Consider the following 19,230-nt stretch of genomic DNA (forward strand, 5'->3'; position numbering starts at 1 on the left):
TCACATATTAGTCTTGGGTATAAGAAATTATCTTGAAGGGAGTTGACAACTGTTGAGATATTGGTTATCTCGCGGACTTCGTCGTCTTTTGCAGAACATACCCACTGAGCGTATTATAAATACTTGGTTTCAGAGCCGGACGCTAATCTGCTTCAAATAATGGGCTTTACGAAGAAAACTGGCCTTTACATGCTGTATGATAAGATGACTGACTTCATCGGAGTACTGCTCAACTCTTACTGGGATTATGGTTTCATGAACCAAGTGAATATCATTCCACGTATAAAAATAATTATCATCCTCAACTTTTCGATTGACCCTTTATGTAGCAGCTCTCTCGATCCTGTGGATTATCACTTCAAATCCACTCACATCCTGAAAGCGCAGGAATTCACTTGACTATATTAAATAGTAATATTTTTCACCTGAAGATCAACTTCACTTTAATACGCCTTTTTCTAATTTTGTATGCTGAACCAAATTTGTATGCGATGTAAGAAAAACTAAAATTTCTTCTAATTCTAAAATTTCTTTGATATAGTCGAAGAACGATCAACACTCTCCTTAATTAGTTCATCGCTGATCCATCCGCTTTGCTTGCTCAAGCCCTGTAGGTACTTCTTTAATCCAATGCCATTTTCTAATATCTGTATCCCCTTGAACCAAACAGGTACGCAGAGCGTCCCAGTCTCAGTTCTGGGACTGCGACGCCCTGGTGTCGGCGCTGACCCCGTCTCCCGGCAGCGCCATTGACGCCGCTAGCATCCGCAGGGTCCAACCCTACATCTGCCCGTCGCTCTTGTACTGGATCTCGCTGCCGAGAGGTGATAACACATTGCTTGATGTCGTTGCGAAACCGGTGAGTAAAATATGTATTGGTACTGGATTTCGTAGGTTTTTAGTACCTAAGTTCTACTTAGTTGCGATAACGCATTAACTGCCATGGCTAAAGTTGAATGTTAAAATAAGCTTTTTCCAAAAAAATAATTAGCTGTTTGTACCCGCTTTATCGACTGTATTTATCTTAAAACAGTTCCCAATCTCAAAAGGTTGATTTAATTTATTACAATGTTTCCGGCCGCCTTAATATTCTGTTTTTCATCAGTTTAGCTTGATTAAACATGCCAGAAGTAGAGCGATTTTGAATCCTAATCGACTGTTGCATAAAAACTGCATAATTATGATTCAGTTCTGAGACTTCTGAGCCACTATACTTTATTGCTACAAATGTTATAGCCACTTAATATTTAAATCTCGGTGGTCAGCTTATGTCGCACAAAATAAAAATCCAATTATATATAGCCATTAAGGTATTTAATTGTTATGTAATTTACATTGATTCTTTTTTGTTTTAGCAATACTACTTCTTCACCGTAAATGCCAGTAATTTGATAAGTAATTTCGAAGATGCTTTCGACAAAGTAAACAATTTGACAACTCTACTAAAAGATATCGCTAGCAAAAATGTCGCTATTCTATCTGAAGAAGACTTTAAACTTAGCACAATGAAAAATAAATTTGAGGCTAACTTTAATTCAATTTTAACGTACACTGTTAATAAAACAGATGCATCATATAAGTTATTTAATGAAATAAATACGAAACAATTTGCAGCTACTGCTTATTTAGCCAGAATAGTAGCTATCATAAACAAACTTCACACTGCTATAGAAAGCCTAAAAGTTGGTGACATTGCTAAAGAGTTAACAGAAGATGACGTAAAAATATTAGAAAATGATTTGACTACCATACAGAAAATATTTAAAAGAAGGCCAACAGAGGCTGTAGCATTGCATTTTGATTTAATTACGTATGTTTTATGGCAAAATAATGATAACTACACATTAACCAATGGTGTAACAGGAATGTGTGATGACTTGAAAAATAATGATACACAGAAAGATATTTTACTTAACATGCAGAGGACTAAATTGTTGTTATGTACTAAGAATTTCCGAGTGGTTTATGATGCAGTTGAAGATACTGTTACAGAAGACTATGAAGTCACACGAGGTAGTTTATATAATTTGCTGGACGTTTTGCAACAAGATGTATTAGGTAATTTAACAGATGTAGGGGAATTTCTTAAACAAAGGTATTGCATTTTATTTTAATTTGGTTCGTCTCTTTTATATTCGATCTTTGCAAGTGGTTTTAATTTCTTATTTATTGTCGCTATTTTCATAATGTGTACTTGAACATTATTCAGGATCCAATTTCTCATTACAGGACTCAAATTATCAACTATTTAAAACACTCAATAAATTATTCCTACGACCTGGGAATCCCAGTATATCTCAAATACCTACATTCCGTTCTTCGGCACCAAGATGTAATCCTTAGTTTCATTTCCGGCGGTAACTGGTGGAAAGACCTGAGAAATATCTACAATGGACAGTACGCTACACGATTTTTCGAGAATTTAGAAAACAGCTTTGATATCGTCGATGACGTGGTCACTAATCTTGATCAAATTCATGTGAGCAATCGCTTTCGTATCATATTTACAAACATTCATGGTAACACTTAAATATTTATTATATAATAAGAAAATTAACCAATTTACATTAAAAATACATTAAAGTTAACTATAAACTAAATTAAAACTAAACTCAACAAGGCCATAACTCAATCAAACAACTCGTCCCGCGCCCTTCCAGACGCAAAGGTGCCCATCACGCTCGCCGCATTGCCACGCTGAACCGCGATGGACAGCCTCTGCATCAGGAACGACCCGGAACGAGGGTCATGACCTCTCTCCCTTAAACGCTGACACTTAAATTGTTTTGCAGTTTCGGTTAATTCGGCTTTGCTTTTTCTTCTTAGTCTTAGATGAAAGCATAGTAAATTGATATTCATTTATTTAGATACCTAATACCTATTTCAGAAACCAAGTTGTTCTTTTCCTTGGTAGAAAGTTATATAAGTCGTGGATTGAACAATCATTTAATAGCTTGGCCAATCTAGCCAACTCTTCATTCACATTGTATCTTTTTAGTTTGTCCGCCTCCTTCGAGACATAAACGTGAACAATACAGATGTTCTCTGCCTCCCCAACATAACCCTATCCGACTATGTCCCAGACAAGACCGGAATAATTTCCGATCTAAAGAACCAGCTGTGCATGGAAGAGAAAACAGAATTATTCAAGGAGCTGCCACTGCTTGTAATAGCATCTCAGGTAATTTAGTTAGAGACTTCATCATAATTATTGTGATCGTTGTTATTGTCGACAATTACCTTCATTATAATGATCATTACACCACAATCAGTGAATCATCGCGATCAAGGCGTCCTTTTTTAACTGGTTATAAAAGATCTTTACCGAGGTTAATAACATATTTTCAGGGTTACGACATGGATCTTAAAATTTCTAAGGAAATAAACTATACGTCCCTAAACATAGACATAGCGAACTTCGAATCCAAATTCGACTTGGTGAAAACCGGCCCCCAAAATCCTTTGAGACCCGATTGGGTAACAGAAGAGAAGCTAGCTCACGTGAGGGTGATAGCAATGAGCTTGCTGTCTCAGGAGTCGGTAACGAAGATGGCTTTTGGATTCCTGACCAATACTGTTGATGCTGCTACACTATTCTTGAACACCAGGTTTGTGATATTTATCGTGATGATTTTACCCTTATTACATCAAATCTCTATAAATAACTTCCTTGTCTTCAAAAGGTAATTAATATACCTTTCACTCAAGTTAGCATTAATCTTTTTTGCGTCATGATTACGCCGATCTGCATTTTTAGGAAATCAATTATAGACAGCAGGGATGTTGTTGATGCCGATTTTTTGACATCCGCGGATGCGGATGCGGATTTTGAAAGGCTCACATCCGCGGCTGCGGATGCGGATGTCAAGATAGTACCATAAAAACGTCAAATTTACATTACATTTTAGTATTTTTTATTTCAAAAAACCGGCCAAGTGTAAGTCGGACTCGCGTTCCAAGGGTTCCGCACATGAAGTCCCACTCACGCTTGACTGCTCATTTCTAATAGGTTTTTTGGTTAATACCTAAATTACCTAGCAATCTAGCACTTACGCCGATGCTAAGACGTTCCTGTACCGACCTGTTCCACATCCGCATCCGCATTAAATCCGCATCGATTTTATGCGGATGCGGATGTTGACAATAATGCGGAAGTTCCGCGGTTGCGGATGCGGATGCGGATATTCGCAACATCCCTGATAGACAGCAGCAATAGTTACTAAGCGGGCGAGGTGTTCAAGATGATCTTGATGCGACTTTATTGTTAAGTGAATGAAAGCGCGTCAAGGTAATTTTGAACACCTCACCCGCTTAGCAATTATTTTTATTTAAATTTATTTTATTTTTATTCAAATTTATTTTATTTTGATTTTTTTTTTCTTTTTTTTTTGTTTTTTTTTTTATGGGTGTTTTGTTGTTTTAGCAAATGTTCCATCTGCTCTCCATTGACGACATGGTTCAAGCAATTAAATCTTCAGCTTTTCAAAAAACAAGAATACGACAACTTACTGTGTCACTTGCACGAAATGAGCATGGACGATATATACCAGACTTTGAAGAACAACTTCCATTGGGACATGGCACTTAGAGAGGTAGGTTAAGAGTATTACCCTGATCATGGGGATTTTTAATCATCATGATCTGTAGGAAAAAAACAGGGTCTTACATAGGTCTTGAATCATATCCAGAATTTTGTTAGCTACTTAAAGCATATTAGCACCTAGACCATTTTTTTATTTACAAACAATAATTTGCTTTCTATTTTGAGAATGAAATGGTGATAAAGTTGGTACATAAGTTAAGTGTATTATAGTAACTGATTAAAATAACTTCTTGAATCTGCTCTGCAAATAGCTGATGTCTACACGGAACTATACTAAATACGAGCTCAACAAGGCAGTAAATGAATTTCTGGAACACGTAGAATTACACTTACTCGAAGATTTGTCCAACCATTCACCGAAACTATCCGTCTGCCTCGCGAAAAACGTCACTCGCAATGCCTTTGGAAACGCCACCATGTAAGTAATCATTATTAATTCAATATTTTACTTCTCTCCTTAGTGTTTTGTTATTTCGATTATATTTCTTTTGTTTCGTAGCCACTACCAATTTTCTTGGTGATTTTTTTATATCGAGATATTATTTAATCCTAAGTATTTTTGATCTTTCCAAACATAAATGCTGTTGTGTATCGAGAGCACTGGAAACTGTTTATTTTCATGGATATGATAATTAAATTGAAATTAATATTCAGGTTCGCACAAGTATTAGCACACACCTTAAAACTGCTTCGAGCACAGCTACCTCATATAAAAGAAATAGAAGGAATCAGTGACACACCTTTTATGAAGAAGCTGCTATCTGATGTGGCGCACAACCTGGACGTAATGGCGCCTTTGAAGATGTATTTGAATAAGGATAATGAGTTGGCCAAGGAGTTAAAGACGATTGGAGGGGGACAAATAGACGTCAATGATATAGAAATTAATTTGAGGACAGTAAGTGGTTAATTGTAATGGTTGTCCGATAACTTTGCATATTGTTTTTTTAAGATAAAATTACGAAATCAACTGAATGAGGAATAACGATAAAGTTTGATATTCTTTTCTGGATTTGTATATCTATGAAATTATTCTGAAAAGAAAAACTAACAAAAAACTACTAACTACATTTCAGATCAATCAATGCAAGGAACTTAGCGATTGCGTGAAAATACAAAACATCGATGGCGACGTCTGTGAAAATATAAGTTGTAGTAAAATCATCGAAGTTATTAACAATAACTTGAACAATACTCTGGTCGTAAAACAGGTGAGTGAAAATGGTCTTTATTACTTATTTCAGTCAATTATTAATAAGTTTTTGGGAAAAATTTCATTTTTGTTACACGCTTTTATCGCTGACTGTACTTTTCTTACGACAGACAACTAATACTCATCGAGACAATTCTAAAAACCCCTAACACAATTAGTTTGCGTTGTTTCATCACAGAGTTCCTATGGCCACCTCCTGTCTCCATCATCAGATCAGCTCGATGGTACCATAATATTGCATTGTCACCCGACTTACATGTGTATGCAAAATTTTAGCTCAATCGGAAACCGGAAAGTGGATCAAATTTAACTTGCAAGATTCCATTACAATTTAGTTACATACAGGTCGACCTAATAAAAGCGTGTTAAAAATTCAAGAACTCTAGATAGTCTTTTACTTTTATTCCTTAAATTTTCAGCTACCAACTTTACAGTCTGCTGAATTCTGGCACCTCTTCTTCGTCACATCCATAGTGGAACATGTGGAACAGCTTATAAGCCACTTGGCTCGTCTCCTCGGCGTTGCCAGTGGCATGGACGTCCAGGCCCTGATGGAGGGGAGGTTGGCGGCCATGTTGGATTTCGTTATGAGGCTGCTTACTGATGAGATTCTGGATAGTGTCGTATACAGGTAAATTTTGTCGGATATACGCTATCGATATATGACGAAAAACTTGTTTTGCAGTAGTATACCTATTCCCTGTCTCTTGAATTATCAACCTCAGCCTAAGCCTAAACACATCGGCAAGACAAAACAAAATAACCCGTAACATTCAATAAAACATACTATTAGTTTTTGTGACACCTATATATGTATAACTTTGTTGATTCAGTTGACTCGATATCTGTTTAGGTCTTTCGCGATAAATAGACGGCTTAAGAAATAGATAACAAACATTTTTTCAACTGTTTAGACAACAACTGTTTCACTCACTTAAATTTTTAGTCGCTATTGGCGACATGTTTCGGGCCCTTCGGGAACCTTCGGGGCCCTTTGAAGAAGGATCTTCAGGCTCCCCAATAGCGACTAAAAATTCAAGTGAGTGAAACCGTTGTCGTCTAAACAGTTTAAAATATGTCTCACGAAAGTTTAATATCGAACATTTTTTCAGTTTACAGAGTATAATAAAAGAGCTCCAACCAATCTTAAAAGAGTCCTCTTTGGAAGCAGATGTAACATTTCTAACTAATGGGTTGAGAATAATGCAAGACTTCAAAAACTATTTCCTGGAAAAAGAAGAACTTAGAGGTAAGAAAATTTTTTTTTTTTTTTTTAGAATTTATGACCTCTCAGATTATTGAAGATGCAAGTATTATATTGAAAAAGTTACTATCATGCAGAGTGCCATCTAGAATAAGTTATATGCCTTCTGCAAACCATCAATTTTAATATATTTCTAGTGGAAGTGTCAGAGTTGTTTTCGTCGCCGGACCGCTTGGAGTCGGCTCTCAGTGCACTTGGCTTCAACAATACCAACTTCTGGTCCATCGCAGCGCCCAGAGTTCACGCAGGGTACATCAACCTTAAGCCGGTAGGTGTTATCAAATAGATAAATCGAAATATATCAAATAGAAACGCCAATTTAAAGACAAACCAACAAAAAAGAACCACCCAAAAAATTGCATTTGCATTCTTTCAGATCATAACCCCAAAATCAGACTACCAAATCGCCAGCTTCGTCTGCCAGACAGAAAACATGTCGCAAGCCATCATCCCAGCCAACGTGGACGTGGTAACTTTAGACGACGTCTATGGTGCCATTATAGAGCAGTTCTGCAGCATTGAAGATGAGCAGGCAAAGCAAATCGTGCCTGCGTTGATGGAGAACGTCAACTTTAGTTACGTTTTGGATAAGGTTGGTAGAAAGAGTTATGATTGAGGTTTTTCTTCCAGATATAACTTAAACGATTCTCCCGTTTAAATATCCCGTATAGTACCTACCAAAGTTAATTGTTTATCCCAAAGCATTGAAAATTTCTACTGCACCTATAGCCAATCTACTAGTGTATCTAAAGACTACAATATTGCCTTTAGATTTTTTGTCGATAATGATTTTTTTTTTATTTAAACAAAGTTACACAGTTACAAATTATCTAAGTCTTCAAAAGGTACATTCACATTTCTCATAATAAAACCCTGACGTTCCTTCATAGATATCTTCAATCCTCCTCATCCAACTGTATTCCGCATCCAACCTAACCACCAACGAGGGAACCGCAGTCCTGGAGAGCTACCCACAGATGGCGGCACTCCTGCCTATCATCCAGGACAATGTGGGGAACCTCAGCGAGGTGCTGGCCAACGAACCAATCTTCCAGAAGCTAGCTGATTTCACGTCTGTCGGCAATCTGTTTTCTTGTGAGTATAATTGCGTGATTGTATTTTTTGTATAAAGTAAGGACTTCGTAGAATTTCTTATAATTATATCGCTGTCCCGCTCGCAATCTGCTATCGGACCTCACTGTCAATGGAGACGTTGTGAACAGCCTTCCCATAAATCCCACACAATGTACCTATTTCCTGATGCTATTTAACTACAGTTTACTTAGATTAGAATATTGTGGCCAATCATGATTTTAAAGAGGTTTGATATAGAATCAAGTTATGGTGTAAGCTGATTTCGTTATTTCATTTCAGCATCGAGTTTCTTGGCGTCTGTCGGTAATATGCTATGCGGCACGCCTATGCAGGTGCCAGACAATCGCTTCTATAAAGCTATCGTTGAGACCACTGACTTCTCTAAGGAACCGGATCCAATGCAGTTGGAAGTATTACCAAGTGAGTTAAAATCTTTATTATCGGCACGTAAAGGTTTACACATTTTGAAAATTAACGCTTTTATCGTCTGTCATCGTGGCCATCTCTTTGTAATAAGTAGCTATGTGTGAAAGAGTGCTATACTGAAGATAAATGAGCATAAATTTTATCCGTACGCACTTGACCTTCGTTTAAAGGATGACTCACGCTAGACCGGGCCGGGTCCGGGCCGGAGCTTCCGGCGCTTAATTTTCTATGACAGATGACAGGTGATCACGTGATGCTTTCCATAGAAAACGAAGCGCCGGAAGCTCCGGCCCGGACACGGCCCGGTCTAACGTAAGTCATCGTTAATATATATTTTAATATTTTTACAGCCGATTTCTGCCGTTCTATTTATAAGGAAGTACTAAACATGTACGGTGGCAAAATTGTATGGAGCTATATAAAGCCCATCATTATGGGAAAGATATTATACACTCCTGTTAATCCGATGGTCGAGAAAATTATCAAACAGGTAAGACAAAAACATTTAAAGAGATTTAACCCTTTATGTTAACCCTTCCACGGGTGATGAACAGAGACGTGTATAAGCGTCCTGAATAAATCTTATTCTATTCTTCTTATTCTAAAACTGAACCTGAACACGACTGCCGTAGCTTTCTAATCTGCCGGCTTATCCAAGGTGCCAATCGCTATCGCTTCGACAACGAAACGCTTTATGTATCTCTATCACTCTTCCATATTAGTGCGACAGTGACGGTTGCGTATCGTTCGCTACGGAGCGTTAGCGATTGACATGTTGTCTACGGGGCCTGTTCTATATCTCGTGATTTATTTATTAATTGAATTGCCTACTACTATATTATATATCTAACCGAGCCATGTCTTTTTGACAGCGCTTCTTAATCTCCCTTAACATTTCAGGCAAACTCAACCTACTCTCACATGCAAAAACTAGTCGGCTTAGTCCACTCATTTGCCAACGCGTTCTCGTCCACCGACAAGTTATCCCAGCACCGAGACGGCATCACAGTTCTGAGGAGGCTCATCGCATCACCAGCATTCGGACAGCTGAGAACCACCCTTATAGGCGACGCCGCTGTACCTGATGTGGATGTAGATGGACTGTTTGACGAATTCGGAGATTTAAAGGTAAATTAATGCATCATCAGCAGGCTAGTCCACTCATTCGCCAACGCGTTCTCGTCCATCGACAAGTTATCCCAGCACCGAGACGGCATCACAGTTTTATGAAGACTCATAGCATGACCAGTATTCGGACAGCTGAGAAACACCCTTATAGGCGACGCCGCTGTACCTGATGTGGATGTAGATGGACTGTTTGACGAATTCGGAGATTTAAAGGTAAATTAATACATCATCAGCAGGCTAGTCCACTCATTTGCCAACGCATTCTCGTCCATCGACAAGTTATGCCAGCACCGAGACGGCATCACAGTTCTGAGGAGGCTCATAGCGTCACCAGCCTTCGGACAGCTGAGAAACACCCTTATAGGCTACGCCGCTGTACCTGATGTAGATGTTGACGAATTCGGAGATTTAAAGGTAAATTAATGCATCATCAGCAGACTAGTCGACTCATTTGCCAACGCATTCTCAACTTGTTTCTCGAAGCATTTCGAAACATTCTCGTCGTCTCGAAGAAAGAGATGATTTTCTACCAGTGATGTTTATTCCTAGGTACTTTTACTGACAGAAATAAACAATCAGAACCATTTTTTTTTCAGAACGTAGGCAGCATGCTCCGCAAAAGCTCAGACTTACTCCATTGCATCAACATGGACCGCTTCCGACCCATGCCCAACGAGAAAGAGCTCACCCACGAGGCCGTCAGACTGACGAGGGTCAACGAATTCTCGGCTGGCCTGGTCTTCATGAATGTGGTCGAGGAGGGAGGGAGTCCACTCAATGTGGAATACAAGATCCGTATGGATATAGAGAGCGTGCCGACTACTACGAGATTACGGAATCAGTAAGTGTTTCGTTTTTAATGTGAGCTCATTTCCAGATTCAATTCACTATGTTTCGGTGACTAAAACCTCAAACAGGAGGCGCCACGTTTATCAATTACCTACCTATTATCTCTATGGGCATAGACAGTAGATACTTATACATGATGAACTGTACTGACCAGCGGCACCAAAACCCTGGTGTGGCTCATGCCTTCTTATTCCTCCGAAAGCAATAAATTTCGCTATACATAGGTACGTGGCCTACATGGGGGTCAAATCGGTAGCTCTGAAGGTCCTACTGAATTCAATACCAATCCTCTCGAAACTTTACGAAAAAGATTAATACACATATACAAGTACACACTCCTCTCTCTTTCCTAAATAATTCCTATTCTTATGTTTAGTATAATTATAAATTGTATTTCTGGTAACTCGTGATGATCATGACCCCCGCGATACAGGCCATGCCTAGTGCGGGGCTCACTGTAACGTTCCTGCTAAACTTTTATTATGAATAAAAATATTGTTATTGTTATTGTTAATTCTACTTTTTGCACCAGATTTTGGACTCCCGGCCCCGAAGACAGTTTCCTCGAGAACATGCGCTACTTCCGCGGCTTCGTCCAGATCCAGGACCTGATCGACAGCTCCATCATCAAGCTGGCCGCTAATTCTTCTAGAAGCGTCCAGAACAAGGTTCAGAAGCGAGACGTTGCTTCTAGACCGGTCGAGAAGTGGGCGGTGTACACGCAGCAGACTCCGTATCCGTGTTACAGGAAGGACTAGTGAGTCAAAAGTGACGTTTTCTGGTTGAAGAAATGAATATGAAACAATTCAATTATATCGCGGTAGACCCGTTTGTGTAATTAAATATAATAGGTACACACCTACAAAACGCGAGAGTTTAAAGTGTTATGAAGAAATGATATTGACAAATCGTTATCGTACCGCTGTGACTTTCTTATAACCATTGTTCGAATCGGGCCGTAACATTGTTAATAAGTATCCTAAATAAATGCTTTTTTCTTTTTCTCCTAGTTTCCAGTCGTCGCTGTACGAATCACAAGCGCTGGTGGTGGCGTTCTTCTTCTCGCTACTGTTTACTGTAGCATCCGTTGTGCGGTTCATAGTCTCTGACAAAGAATCGGGGAATACTATGGTAAGTTATTTAGGTACGTTTAATCTAAGACTCAAGGGTCGCACCAAGTCGTCACTATTAAAATGTTCGTTAAATTTTATTGTATTTTATTGTTTGTTGCTGAGTGACGTTGATCCGTCCGTCAAATGGCAAAATATTGATTTGACTTGCCGAGCCCATCAGACCAAATGCGCTGTTCACAATTTTCCACTGTGGCAGTGACGTCGTATTTTAAGCGTCTATCTTTTTGGGTTCCCGCCACTGCTGCTTTATATTCGTTTTAAGTATGTTGTGTGCCCTAGCAGGGTGTCATGGACCGACATTGTTTGATTATTTAACACCTTTCTAATTTTATGTACATGATTTTACAACAAATAAATGAAATGAAATGCTCATACCAATATTCCGAGGTAGTCAGCAGAGGCGGCAAAGTGTAAAGAGCGAATTACTCTGTTGATTATTTTTATTTCAACCTTACAATTCCGCAGCTCATGTCCGTGATGGGCGTGAACCTGGCGTACCACACGCTGTCCTGGTTCGTGGCGTCACTGGTGGAGCTGGTCGTGACGGTGGCGTGCGTCACGCTCGCGCTGACGGCTAGCGGCGTGCTGCCGCGCACTGACGTCACGCTACTCTTCACGCTGCTCGTCATATATGGTTATTCCGTGCTTATGTTCTGGTGAGTGCAATTTAAAAAACAATTGGCAAAAATTTCATTTTTGATACAAGCTTTTATCACTGACTGTTGTTTTTTTCTCCACAGACAACTAATACTCATCGAGACAATTCTAAAAACCCCAAACACAATTAGGTTCCGTTGCTTTATCACAGAGTTCCATGACTACCTCCTGTCTCCATCATCAGATCAGCTCCATGGTACCATAATATTGCATTGTCACCCGACTTACACACGAATGCAAATTTTCAGCTTCATCGGAAACCGGGAAGTGGGTCAAATTTAACTTGCAAGATTTGATTACAGCCCGACAGACAGACAGCGGGACAGGTGAAACTAAATAAAAGCTTGTAAAAATGTATAATGATAATGTTAGGTCCTCTAAGTACGAGTATAAGTCAGTAGTAGGTAATAATAAGCAAACTGTGATATTGTGAACTACCTATTTTTTACTACACCCTTTCCAGGGTCCATGTATGTAACATCTATACTATGGTATGCAAATAAAGATACCTATATCTCTGAGTTAAATTTAGACGACATCACGCAAAGACACTTAAGAAACTCATTTCTACTACGGGCATGTTTAAAAAGTTTGCCAATTACGAATTATAATAAGGGGCTGTGGAAGATTAGGAAGATAGCCGACTATTTACCTACTGCTTGCATAACTACTAATAGCGTCATCAATTTTTGGTATTAAAATATCAAGGGTGTTTCCCAAAATGCAAATTTGTCCTAGCATGAATTGCTTATTAGATTTCAAGACATGTTTTTACTTCTTTTTTCAGTTATGCGATGTCAAAACTGTTCTCAACGGCAAGCTCGGCGGCAGTGACGGTGGCTCTGGCTTACTTGGTCACTTTCATGCCCTACGTGCTCATACTGTCGCTGGAAGCATTGCTGTCGCTCAGCGCCAGGCTGTGTGCTGTGAGTACCTATACAATACAATAACACTTCTGTATTTTCAAACAAATTTAGATACACAGCGAGTACATTGCCGAAGCAACATGCATATTAGATTACCTATCCGATAATATTTATTTATTAACCGACTTCAATTCCAAGAAGGAAGAGTTTCTGTATCGGTTGTAGCTATTTTTTTAAATGATGTATTTTATCACTTATCTCAGACGGTTACTAAAGTTGTGTGATGGTTTTCTAGTAGAAGATAGCTTAGTTTTGGGACTAAATCTAGTAGTAACAATATTTTATTTTAACTTATTTAACTAGGATTCAAAAAGCCCGTAACTAATTGCGATAACTTCTTACTAACCGCTTATAGTGAAATACCTACCTATGACCTATGTTTTCTGAGATTATTTTTGTATCGAACCTCAAAAATCTCAAGGGGTTTAATTTTATGTATATCCTGTCGCCAGACACTTTCTGCTATCTTGCTGATATGGAGGACACTGAAACAACAATAACTTTTTCTGTCCTTCTCAGCAGTCAGCAGAAAGTGTCCTGAAAAAGGATAGATGTGACAACTAGCAAATTATGTCGTAAGAAAGGCACCGTTACGTTTCTCTTTCAGCTATTTGGTCGAGAGATAGATCCGTAAAAGGTCGAAAGAAGGATCCGACGACGTAATAACAAAATGTGATAAAATACTTTTGTTATATTTTTTTTAATCGCTTCATTTGTTTCCAGTGTCTCTCGATGTCGACAGCGTTTTCCTACACCCTACTCTACATAGCGCGCTTAGAAGCCGTTGGCGTGGGCGCGCACTGGTCAGACCTCTGGTCTTCCCAACCTGGCGACGGCATGAGCATAGGACTGGCTGCCATTATGATGCTCGTAGACGGACTGATTTATTTGGCTATTGGATGGACGATTGACAGATATTTTGGTAAGTAGTTTTATAATATACTCCCTATAGCACGCTTGGTGCTAGCGCACTGGTATGACATCTGGTGTTCCCAACCAGGGGATGGCATGAGCATAGGACTGGCTGCCATTATGATGCTTGTAGACGGACTGATTTACTTGGCTATTGGATGGACGATTGACAGATATTTTGGTAAGTAGTTTTATAATTTACTGCCTATAGCGCGCTTGAAGCTAGCGCACTGGTATGACATCTGGTGTTCCCAAACTGGGGACGGCATGAGCATTGGACTGGCTGCCATTATGATGCTTGTAGACGGACTGATTTACTTGGCTATTGGATGGACGATTGACAGATATTTTGGTAAGTAGTTTTATAACTTACTTCCTATAGCACGCTTGGTGCTAGCGCACTGGTATGACATCTGGTCTTCCCAAACTGGTGATGGCATGAGCATAGGACTGGCTGCCATTATGATGCTCGTAGACGGACTGATTTATTTGGCTATTGGATGGACGATTGACAGATATTTTGGTAAGTAGTTTTATAATTTACTGCCTATAGCGCGCTTGAAGCTAGCGCACTGGTATGACATCTGGTGTTCCCAAACTGGGGACGGCATGAGCATTGGACTGGCTGCCATTATGATGCTTGTAGACGGACTGATTTATTTGGCTATTGGATGGACGATTGACAGATATTTTGGTAAGTAGTTTTATAACTTACTTCCTATAGCACGCTTGGTGCTAGCGCACTGGTATGACATCTGGTGTTCCCAACCAGGGGATGGCATGAGCATAGGACTGGCTGCCATTATGATGCTTGTAGACGGACTGATTTATTTGGCTATTGGATGGACGATTGACAGATATTTTGGTAAGTAGTTTTATAATTTACTTCCTATAGCACGCTTGGTGCTAGCGCACTGGTATGATCTCTGGTCTTCCCAACCAGGGGATGGCATGAGCATAGGACTTGTTGCCATTATGATGCTCGTAGACGGACTGATTTATTTGGCTATTGGATGGACGATTGACAGATATTTTGGTAAGTAGTTTTATAATATACTCCCTATAGCACGCTTGGTGCTAGCGCACTGGTATGACATCTGGTGTTCCCAACCAGGGGATGGCATGAGCATAGGACTGGCTGCCATTATGATGCTTGTAGACGGACTGATTTATTTGGCTATTGGATGGACGATTGACAGATATTTTGGTAAGTAGTTTTATAATATACTCCCTATAGCACGCTTGGTGCTAGCGCACTGGTATGACATCTGGTGTTCCCAACCAGGGGATGGCATGAGCATAGGACTGGCTGCCATTATGATGCTTGTAGACGGACTGATTTATTTGGCTATTGGATGGACGATTGACAGATATTTTGGTAAGTAGTTTTATAATTTACTGCCTATAGCGCGCTTGGTGCTAGCGCACTGGTATGACATCTGGTGTTCCCAAACTGGTGATGGCATGAGCATAGGACTGGCTACCATTATGATGCTAGTGGACGGACGGCTATTGGATGGCTGATTGACAGATATTTTGGTAAGTTAGTTTTATAACTTACTTCTTATAGCACGCTTGGTGCTAGCGCACTGGTATGACCTCTGGTGTTCCCAACCAGGAGATGGCATGAGCATTGAACTGGCTGGATGGCTGAGGCATGTATACCTACTTATATACTATATAATCTACTCCCGGCTGTTTCTTGGTGGAACTTGACTAGAGGGAAGGTCAAGGCTGTCAGTACCTCTTCTCTCTTGGCATCTGATACTTGAGGGACCTCAAGAGGAAAAACCCCCTATGTATTTGTAACCCCTGTAGGGTAACTTAGTGGCCTTTAGGCAGACTTTTGGTCTTACCAACCCTTTCAAACCTATACACTCATTGTAAGAACCCCCTAGGAAATGTTTCTTAAGAAATCCTTGAATCTTCTTTCGAAGTGTGTTGAAATAGGGCTGTACATTTTTGAGCTTGTTATATTATATATCGTCAGGTGACAACCAATACTAACTTATTACCACTACAAGCTCATAGCCATAGTTAACCGTATTAGTACCAATTTAAGGTTGATTTTTGTTTAATTATCTTTTAGTAATTAGGGTCGGTTGCACCAAACTGTTCGTATCGTTAAAGAGTTCGCTAAATTTTTATGTATGGAAAGTTTCATAGTAAAACGCCGGGGCGCGCCGGCTGACGTTGATCAGTCTGTCAAATGTTGTTGGTGCAACTGGCCCTAAGTGTGTTTTGGTTGTCACGTGACAATATAAACCTTATAAACCTTAACCAATAGGGTATTTAAAATAAATTATTTTACACCATGCATGAAATAAAGCAGATATTTATTTTTAAACACGAGTTCTATTTAATAAATCGGATAGAAATATAAAAAGTAGGTGAGGCGACTTGACTGTGACGTCACGATGTAATGTTTGATATAAATTCCATATTAGCAAATCGTTTTGACAGTTCTAAAAACGTAACTGATTTGACTAGCAGGAAAATACCCTATTGCAGGTTTAAAAACCCTCAGCAGCAGTATAACCCACACGACCACGACCAGCGAGAAAGCTGGAGTGAGCATAGTCAACGTGACCAAGATATACGGCGAACACTCGCGCCGACCCAAGCTAGCGCTGGATAATGTATCCATCGAGCTGCATAAGGGACAGGTCACTACGCTGCTGGGACATAATGGTGCTGGGAAGACTACGCTCACGTAAGTAAACAAATTTAGTTTCTTTTTGGCATTAAATTTGATTATAATACTAATTAAAAAACCGGCCAAGTGTGAGACGGACTCGCGCACGAAGGGTTTCGTACCATTGCGCAAAAAACGGCAAAAAAATCACGTTTGTTGTATGGAAGCCCGACTTAAATAGGTATTTATTTTATTCTGTTTTTAGTATTTGTTGTTATAGCGGCAACAGAAATACATCATTTGTGAAAATTTCAACTCATAGGTTACTGAGATACAGCCAGGCTACAGACACTAGACAGACAGACGGACAGGGGAGTATTAGTAATAGGGTCCCGTTTTTACCCGTTGGGTACCCCTATAAAACGCGCATCAATCCTTCCATTGATAAAAAATAGTAAATGGGCTTCTAAACAGTTTGACTTTTTTCAGAACTTCACTCATGGCTCTTACCAGTCTTACAACATCAGAACATTTAATGGTTATCCTTTCTTTGGTGTATTCATTCTTAGCATAGGGAATTGCCATTTACTTAGCGTTGTTTTTATTTGCCACGGCTCTCTAACCTACCTATAATACAATTTATATAGTACAGATATCTAAGATAAAATAAATGCAAAGAAACCAGAGTATACGTGTATCTTTTCCAGAAATATCCTAACGGGCATGCTAAAGCCAACCAGAGGGCACGTGACCATCCGATCCGAGCTAGCCGGCGGGACCCGCCTGGGCGTATGTCCTCAGCGAGACGTACTGTTCCCGTGTCTATCGGCCCGAGAACATATAACGTTGTACGCGCAACTCAAGACAGGGAAACCGCTGCGAAATGTCCAGGATGAAATAAATAGGTATTATACTTATGTACTTACTTACATACTTAGGTACTGGTGTAGCGCGACGATCTAGCGGTCTAGCATGAGTTGCGTTCTCGTGCGCAACTCCCTACTTGAAGTCACGCAAGATTTATAGAGTTTCGCGCGAGAACGTAACTCACGCGCGACGACCTGAAATGATTTGGCCTCCGACACCACAGACCGCCATGCTTCTCAGTCCAAAGACGTTTCTGTCCAATTGACGGCGCCGAGTTTGCTAAGGTCTTTTTGCACCTCGTCTCTCCAGCGGTGCCTAGGACGTTCAGACGAAAAGAACACAACAAAACACACCAGACACAGAACTACCAAACGTAAATATGGACGCGGCTTTTAATTTAAAAGGTGCTTTACAGGCGTTTTTTCTTTAAATAATTTAGTAAAGTGAGTGCTATTAATAGGTGTATAGTACACTATATTTTGATTTTATTTGGACATTTAGGTAATATTTTCTTTCTACATGGCCATCATAAGCAATGTAACTTTACGATATGTTATCTTGATACATATTACTTACGTGTTTTTTGTCATTGCTCCAGCATGCTTCAAGTGCTGTCTCTGGGCCCTCACGCCGACCATCCAGCGAGCAAATTGTCTGGCGGCACGCGGCGGCGTGTGTGCGTGGCGTTGGCGTTCGTGGGGCAGCCGGACTTGGTGTCGCTGGACGAGCCGGCGGCTGGCGTCGACCCTGCTGCGAGGAGGTAAGAGAGACCATCCAGCGAGCAAGTTGTCTGGCGGCACGCGGCGGCGTGTGTGCGTGGCGTTGGCGTTCGTGGGGCAGCCGGACTTGGTGTCGCTGGACGAGCCGGCGGCTGGCGTCGACCCTGCTGCGAGGAGGTAAGAGAGACCATCCAGCGAGCAAGTTGTCTGGCGGCACGCGGCGGCGTGTGTGCGTGGCGTTGGCGTTCGTGGGGCAGCCGGACTTGGTGTCGCTGGACGAGCCGGCGGCTGGCGTCGACCCTGCTGCGAGGAGGTAAGAGAGACCATCCAGCGAGCAAGTTGTCTGGCGGCACGCGGCGGCGTGTGTGCGTGGCGTTGGCGTTCGTGGGGCAGCCGGACTTGGTGTCGCTGGACGAGCCGGCGGCTGGCGTCGACCCTGCTGCGAGGATGTAAGAGAGACCATCCAGCGAGCAAGTTGTCTGGCGGCACGCGGCGGCATGTGTGCGTGGCGTTGGCGTTCGTGGGGCAGCCGGACTTGGTGTCGCTGGACGAGCCGGCGGCTGGCGTCGACCCTGCTGCGAGGATGTAAGAGAGACCATCCAGCGAGCAAGTTGTCTGGCGGCACGCGGCGGCGTGTATGCGTGGCGTTGGCGTTCGTGGGGCAGCCGGACTTGGTGTCGCTGGACGAGCCGGCGGCTGGCGTCGACTCTGCTGCGAGGAGGTAAGAGAGACCAACCAGCGAGCAAGTTGTCTGGCGGCACGCGGCGGCGTGTGTGCGTGGCGTTGGCGTTCGTGGGGCAGCC

At 41.0% G+C, this 19,230-nt stretch overlaps 1 protein-coding gene across 1 annotated transcript in view; it reads left to right on the forward strand.

Annotated features, from left to right (window-relative positions):
- The window catches only part of LOC134654508 (uncharacterized), a 121,963-nt gene that overhangs the window by 65,700 nt on the left and 37,033 nt on the right, over positions 1-19,230 (forward strand). The window contains exons 21-47 of the mRNA XM_063509953.1: positions 134-264; positions 671-859; positions 1,356-2,095; positions 2,230-2,479; positions 2,999-3,181; positions 3,349-3,608; positions 4,424-4,592; positions 4,855-5,021; positions 5,258-5,501; positions 5,680-5,814; positions 6,236-6,447; positions 6,929-7,065; positions 7,218-7,348; positions 7,457-7,672; positions 7,971-8,175; positions 8,455-8,595; positions 8,952-9,091; positions 9,502-9,729; positions 10,326-10,570; positions 11,111-11,335; positions 11,589-11,709; positions 12,177-12,367; positions 13,156-13,294; positions 14,018-14,216; positions 16,718-16,919; positions 17,549-17,746; positions 18,307-18,468. Of these exons, the coding sequence (XP_063366023.1) occupies positions 134-264; positions 671-859; positions 1,356-2,095; positions 2,230-2,479; positions 2,999-3,181; positions 3,349-3,608; positions 4,424-4,592; positions 4,855-5,021; positions 5,258-5,501; positions 5,680-5,814; positions 6,236-6,447; positions 6,929-7,065; positions 7,218-7,348; positions 7,457-7,672; positions 7,971-8,175; positions 8,455-8,595; positions 8,952-9,091; positions 9,502-9,729; positions 10,326-10,570; positions 11,111-11,335; positions 11,589-11,709; positions 12,177-12,367; positions 13,156-13,294; positions 14,018-14,216; positions 16,718-16,919; positions 17,549-17,746; positions 18,307-18,468 (5,560 nt within the window). The remainder of the gene's footprint in view (positions 1-133; positions 265-670; positions 860-1,355; positions 2,096-2,229; positions 2,480-2,998; positions 3,182-3,348; positions 3,609-4,423; positions 4,593-4,854; positions 5,022-5,257; positions 5,502-5,679; positions 5,815-6,235; positions 6,448-6,928; positions 7,066-7,217; positions 7,349-7,456; positions 7,673-7,970; positions 8,176-8,454; positions 8,596-8,951; positions 9,092-9,501; positions 9,730-10,325; positions 10,571-11,110; positions 11,336-11,588; positions 11,710-12,176; positions 12,368-13,155; positions 13,295-14,017; positions 14,217-16,717; positions 16,920-17,548; positions 17,747-18,306; positions 18,469-19,230) is intronic.

Source organism: Cydia amplana, chromosome 15 (genome assembly GCF_948474715.1).
Source record: "Cydia amplana chromosome 15, ilCydAmpl1.1, whole genome shotgun sequence".
NCBI classification, from domain to species: domain Eukaryota; kingdom Metazoa; phylum Arthropoda; class Insecta; order Lepidoptera; family Tortricidae; genus Cydia; species Cydia amplana.